This window comes from Cyanistes caeruleus, chromosome 6 (genome assembly GCF_971803275.1).
Source record: "Cyanistes caeruleus chromosome 6, bCyaCae1.hap1.1, whole genome shotgun sequence".
In the NCBI taxonomy this organism is placed as follows: Eukaryota; Metazoa; Chordata; class Aves; order Passeriformes; family Paridae; genus Cyanistes; species Cyanistes caeruleus.
The window spans coordinates 47055905-47062889 of NC_141706.1; the positions used below are offsets into that span (position 1 = coordinate 47055905).

The 6985-nt window shown below is 40.8% G+C and overlaps 1 protein-coding gene across 22 annotated transcripts in view; it reads right to left on the reverse strand.

Annotated features, from left to right (window-relative positions):
- Positions 1–6985, reverse strand: part of POMT2 (protein O-mannosyltransferase 2) — a 38398-nt gene that overhangs the window by 29319 nt on the left and 2094 nt on the right. For 10 of the 22 annotated variants that reach the window (XR_015288152.1, XR_015288151.1, XR_015288160.1 and 7 more), the window contains 5 exons: positions 6226–6310; positions 5329–5433; positions 4989–5097; positions 3986–4094; positions 2446–2605 (listed from right to left, as the gene is read on the reverse strand). Coding sequence is in view for 16 of the 22 variants with exons in the window: in XM_086893469.1 (XP_086749595.1) it covers positions 2446–2605; positions 3986–4094; positions 4989–5097; positions 5329–5433; positions 6226–6310 (568 nt within the window). In the remaining 6 variants the exon portion in view is untranslated. Of the gene's footprint in view, positions 1–2445; positions 2606–3985; positions 4095–4988; positions 5098–5328; positions 5434–6225; positions 6311–6448; positions 6978–6985 lie in introns of those variants that run through there. The other 12 variants (XR_015288157.1, XM_086893479.1, XM_086893474.1 and 9 more) reach the window with 7 other exon arrangements.

Sequence of the window (6985 nt, forward strand, 5' to 3'; positions counted from 1 at the left end):
TGTAGAATTACCTCAGAAAGGCCCAGAGAGAGGTAAAAGCTGAGGCAGACCTTGCTGTGTATCTCCAAAAGCTGGAGCTATGGTACCTCAAAATTTTAGGGTCATAGGAAAAGAGACAAAAACAGGCAGAAGAAGAGTTTAGCACTCCAAAGTGTTGAGCATTCCTAACTTCGGCAAAGAAGGTTGGTTGGGCAGCCCCCTTGAAAATACTTGGAGAGCAAGGACCTTAACTTGTTTATCAGTGGTACATATCTTGACCTAAAATCCCATCAAAGAGAGGGTTTCCAAAACAGTAACTACTATTAAGTACTACTACTACTAAGCTAAGCAAAAGGGAAAATGGAAATTTGTTCCCCCAATAAGTCTATGCAAATGTGAATGAACCAGGACATCTTGGGGATCTAGATATGCTTCACTTACAGAAATTACCTTGCTTAGCAAGGATGTTCTCACACTGCAACTTCTAGTGCTGCTCAGCCAAAAGTTACAGAAGTCAGCAGCAAAACCTGTTCTTCAGATGTCCCAAAATGAAAGCAAAATATTTTATTCCAACCAATTGAAAACATGTTTTGCAAACAGATGCCAAAGAAGCTATTACATTTTCACATTCTACTGACACTGATGTTAGTAGAGTAAATAATGTGAAATAGAGGGGGGATAATAAATAGCTGTGGAAGGAGAAAAAAAATAAATAGCAAAACCTTTGCAAAATGCCTACACTAACTTCAAAGTGGATGAAAGCAGATGCAATTGCTATTCTCTGTATTTTTTAACATGATACCTATCATATAATCATTAAGCTAATCATTCTCCATCCCTTAGCACCAGAACCAATTCATTTAGAAGGAATGGAAAAAGCTGAATACCTTGCAAAACTCACTCAAGTCAACAAAGGAAAGAGTTGTTTAGCTCAAGTACTTCAGCAGAACATTTAATAAGCACTGTACACTTAAGAAAATGCTGATTGATAGTACATAACCAAATACAGGCAGTGGAGAGGCACATGAACTAACCTTCAGTTCCCCACTTAAAAAGGCCTCAATATGCGCCAATTTTCATGAAATCGTTTTCTTTAACTAAGGAATTCAATGCAAAGTAAAAAAACAGAAAGTGAAAGACACCATTGAGCAAACCAGAACAATGGACCAACACAAGCTGAGAATTCTAGAAATCAAGTTAGTCCCCAAAAAATTGCATGTAAATAATCATGAGTAGCTTCCTAACAAATGCAGAGGCAAGTTATTCAGGCTTTCAGGAGATTAATCCTCACCTTTTTTTTCCCCTCTCCTCAAGCACCACAGTTGCCAAATAGATACTCAGAAAGCATCTATCTTTTGGAGTAAATTTCTTTCCATATTCTAACACTCAGGGCTTTGCTGGCTTTGCTGCCAGCAGCACAAATGAAATCACTGTGCAGCTGTCTGCTGGCAGAAAGCATAGACATGATGGATTTGTTCTATTTCAAATGCAATTAACTGACATTACTCAAGAAGTATCTCTCTGGAGTTGGAACATTGAATCTTTGCAGCCCATATTGATTCACATTAATCAAAGAAAACAAATCACACAGGAGGAATAGAAAAAGTCCCCCCATGTCCCTACTGTTTATCAGACAAACGAGACAAAAACAGTAAGTGAAAGAAATAGAATTTTCAAGCTTCAAAAGAGACAAGAGGAGAACTGAACACCTTTTAAAAGATATGTCTGAAAAATTTGTCTTCCTGCTGGTTGCAAGACAGCAAATGGTACATCAAGACGTTTCTCCAAATAGCAGATTTCATGCTTCTCAAATATAAAATGCAATACATTTGACCAGGACACTCAAACCCACTAGCAATTTTTTTAGGGCTTAAAAGAACTAAATGTGTGTGAAATCAAGCAGACTATGGCTGCCTTCATCCTCTAAACTGGCTAGGGATACTGCAGGCTGCAGAGCATTTCTATGACTTGTGATGCTCCAGCTATGCAGCCTCTGCCCCCTTACTCTCACCAAGAAGAGCCTGACCTCATGCTGCTTATGCAAACTAAGTGCTGCAAACATGCCTGTCTGCCAGGTAGCACATATTCCTTGGAAGGTCAGGTAACACTGTTGGACAGCATCTTGCTTTGGGCCACTGTAAAGCTGCTCACAATGAGCATTTTTAGCTTAGACACAAAATTTAGCCAACTGGAATGGTAACAGTTTCTCTCAGGAAGAAGTAACAATCTTTCTGCCGTGTATATTATTAGGCCCTCCTAATATAAGTGTGGATTTTTTTTCAAAAGTCTAGCAATAATTTTTTTCATTATAACCTTAATCTCCATTTTTCATCACCCACATCAGATGCCCCTCTTTGCTGCAGACAGAGTACCTCAGTTTGGGTACTTAAAGGGTTGTCAAAGACTAGGACAATTACAAAGCAAACAAAACAAACCTTAAAGTGCAGAAAAGCCTTTGAAACTCACCAGTGACAGGCTGAGGTTCCCCAGCAAGTCCCATAGGTCATAGACTGTGTTCAGGCCAACCAAGAGGACTACAAAAAGGCCAACAAATTTTACCCCCATCGCTCCAGCAAGGCTCACACCAGTCAGACTCAGCCAGAGCCACCAGGAGGCAGAAAATGGCCTGCAGGACCAGTAGAGCAAGTCAGTAAATAAAATGATGGCTACATGAATGGGCATCCTGCTATCACAAAAATAAATAACAAATAAATTGCCCCACAAAATTATAGTCCGTCTTCTCAGGAACCCATAAGAAGACGAAAAATAAGTTCTGCATTTAGTTTAGAATCATGCAAGGATGCTGGTTTCAGATACAGGCTTGTGAAGCCTTGATACCCCAGATCTCCCATTCAAGGATGGAAACACAGACATCAGGTATAAGCTAAAATACTAGTGTGAAGAACTACATGGAAGCTCTGAGAACAGAAACAAGAATTGTGCTCCAGAAAGTGCAAACTTACTTCTCTCAGAAATTTAGGGACATGGGGAAGAACAAGAGGCAAAGACAAGCCACCCTTACTAAAGCAAGAAAGCCTTAGAGGAAAACATCTATCCAAAACACAAACAAATGCTGCAGCAAAAAGCAAACAAATTATAAACTGACATAAAATGGAAGCATAGCAGAGAGATCAGAAAAAATGACAGCAGAATTTAAAATCTTTTTCCTTCTGATTCCTAATGCCTTGACACTTTTATTTCAACTAGACAAAATCGCCATGACCTGCTAAGCAACACGATAGCTAGAGTTGGCTTTTAATTTTCAGAGTATCAACTACTTTGACAAAAAGATTAGTTCCAAGATATGAAAAATAAATTCAGGTCAAAGCACACAGAGCTGATCAAGCACTGCCCTGTAATTTAGTGCTTGGGTTCCCTGGGGAATGAGCTGTAGATAAGGATGGCCTTGGATAGCTGTACATGATGCTGCAGGCAGCATTTCAGCCACATGAACTGTAGACACACTAAGATTGATACAATCAGTTCTTCAACGTTTCATGAAATAAATAACACAGAATTTCAACTTTTTATGTCTTTGAATTCGGGATGCATTTCAAGGAAACTACTCTGTGCAGCCCAGCCACAAAGAAGGCTTCTGACATATCCCAGCACCTCTGAACCACCACCCTCTCTGGATGGGTCTACAGCAAATACCCATACCAGCTATATTTCTCTCTAAGTTTTTGTGGTCATTTCTCTAAATCAAACAAATTACAGCAGGATTTTTATAGTCAGTATAAAGTCAACAGAAAGTATTGTGACTGGAGTACACCAATTTACCTGACAGTCACAGGTAAATTGGTGTACTCCAGTCACAATACGTTCTCTCTAACTACACAAACCCTCACAGTAAAAATTTCTCTCTGCTATCAACAGATATTTTCACCTTCAAATTTCCTGAAATAATCTCAATTCAACTATTCACACATCACCAGTGGCAGACATTACTTTAACTGTGTGAAAATTAAATACCTAGAGTTTAACAAAATTATCATCCTTATCTTACCTGTCTGCACAGCTGTTACATTTCACCATACTCAGAACAGCTGCCATCAGAAAGAACATCAGAATGGGATCCAGCAGAATATATTGGGACAACGTAATACAGCCTGTATCTGCAAAGAGATACGCAGCAATGTCAGAAAAACTTGCAGTTCCAAAGTGCATCTAAGATTGTAGGAATTCGGTTTCCTCAGTGTAGTCAAAACAAGAAGACAGGAAATTTTAGAAACAGGAAATTACAGCATTTCATCTCCTACATGGATAACAAAGAAAAAAAACCAAAACAAAAATAAAAATAAATACAAAACAAAACAAAACAAAAAAGCAGTGAAATCTGTGAAACACCATTTGCAAAGTACTGGTAACACATTCAGATGGAGAGGATTACAGCCAGCAATGATCTACCTAAGGCACCACCATGGTCCCAGAGGATGCCAGAGGAGAAGTCATCTTTCAGACTGTACCTATAAATAATGACTATGGCTTTGATATTTTAAGTCTCCATTTCTCAATACCTGTGTGTCCTCTAAAAAACTCCTATTTTGGTAACTCCATCTGCAAGGTTAATTTCTCCACTTGGCTCAATTCAAGAACAGATTTTATTAATTTCTTATTGTGAATTCTTCTAAAGTAATGTAGGGCCTGTTAAACATCTCTGTAATTCATATAATTCACATGGAAAACCCCAATATTTCACTAGTGGGCAAAATCATTCCTGACCATCTGCCTTATAAAAATTTTTAAAATTAAGGTGCAATCTAATCCAATACTGTGGTTATGTAAGTAACAGAAGTACCTATGAACTAAACAAGACTGTAAAATTCTTAAGGGGACCACCAATAAAAAAGCCTCATACATATTTATATAAAAAAATGTGGAATTACTTTGCTTTTGAGAAAGTCTCTCGCTAACCCAAATATCCTCTGGTTAGGTAACACATGGTAATCCAGAAATTAAATTATCTGAACAATTAAGATACTGAAGCTTGCTGTAGCAGGAACACCTACCAAAAATAAGGATGAAAGCTGCGAGTAAGGCTGCTGGCAGTGACTTTGACAGTTCCAACACTGTGAGGTAGGCAAAGGGAACCAGGCAGGAGCCAAGAAATGCACAAAACTGCAGGAAAAGATCATAGGAGAAGTTATAATCCCACCCACAGTGGACAAGAGCTCACACCCGTTCTCCCCTTTCCTTTCCCCTTCCCTTTCCCCTCACCTCCCCTCCTCTCCCCTCCCCTCCCAAACATATCTCTGATCTGATGAGGGAGAGCTGTTCTTAAGATGTAATACCCTGTATTGAAAGGCACAGGAAAGCAAACCATCTTGACACTAGCCTGCAGAGCCTTACCCCTCTCATCCCTATGTAGTTGTGCTGCTCGTATCGATCCCCTGGCTTTTGGAAAGGAAATGTACCATCATATCCACTAAGGTAGCCAGCAAGTCCAATCAGCATCTGAAGAGGAACAGTGAAAAAACTGGTCAGAAAAATCACACTGAAGGAAAAAGTATCCAGGCTAGCAGCAGGTAAGGTTTTTATAGAAGCCACATTGATCCAGAGGACAAGTAATTCAGACACATCGTCCAAAGAAGAGTTTATTTACAGAAATCATATGCATACCAAACTGCCCTTTGTCTAAAGGCAAAATCAGAATTATTTTTGCAACAGACTATAAGGATGACTGCAAGGTCAAGAAAATACCAGGTGTGGTATAGAGCAGAGAGAATTCTGTAGTCTCCCATAGCTCCCTATCCCTTTAATTTCAGGAGAGTCTGTCTGAAAGGAAGATAACCTTGACAAGGCAGGAGGATGCACCTTCATCCACACTATACCAGTTTTAGCACACTGTTGCTAAAACAAGTTCATTTACAGAACAGGAAATCAGTGTTCTCGGGGTCATTTGTGGCAGGCATCTCATTTGCTCCTAAGTTATCAGGAACTGTTTCCTTCCTTAAAAATACAGGTTTCTACTACATATGCTCTCCAATGGTCACACTCATTTTTTCATGTCAAGCCTTTCAAAAACTCAACATGCAAACTGTTTGCTTTTCTTATTTTTGAAGCATTTTTTGTGAAGGCAGTAAGTTGCAAGTTGAGGTTCTGGATACAGAATGCAAATTGCCATGATGTCAACAACAGTTAGGAAGGACTTTGTTGTTCACCACATCCTTTGTCCAGAAGGCAGAGGCAGACTTTAACTGACCCACTCCTGTGGCTTCTGAAACATGTAACAGAAAAGCAGTTTACCTTCCCCAAAGGGGGATGGACATCAAAGAAGAAGGTCCGATTAATGTAGTAACTTCCCATCTTCCCAAAATGAGTTTCATCCCAACTGGAAAAAAACATACCAACAAAACACAAATCATAACAACCAATCTGCTACAATACTGAAGAGAATTAAGAAGAAAAAAAAAAAAAAATCCAGGAAGGTCTTTTTACTTAGGCTTTTTATAGTATAGAGGGTTACTACCATACGAGTATAGCATTCCATATGAGACAATGCGTTATACTCAGTGGGAAATCACAGAGCACTGCAGCCATTGTAAGAAAGGTCCTTTTTTTAAACAGTTTGATATTATCACTCTAAAACCTCTAAACCTCTAAAAAAAACCTCTAAAACCTCTAAAACTCTAAAACCTCTGGTTTGTCCTTTTGATTCCAAATTGCCTTAGCAAGGTTAGAAAGTCGGCCTGCACAGAGATCCCCGAAAGCGGCTCCCCGGGACGCAGAGCCCTCCCTGCAGCACGTCCCGAGAGCAGCGGGGAGGGCGCAGGGGCCAGGCCGGGCTGGCCTGAGAGCGCAGCACATCCTCGTGGCCCTCACTGCCGTGTCCCGTCCACCTGCCGGCCATAAACAGGGATCCGGGCAAGGCCGGGCGGGGAGGGGGCGCGGGCCGGGAGCCAGGGCGCAGTCCCGGCCGCGGTGTCCGGGAGGAGGCGGACACGCACCCACCCGTACCCCGGGCAGCGCCCGGCCGGAGGGGCGCACGCCCCGCCCCGGCCCGTAC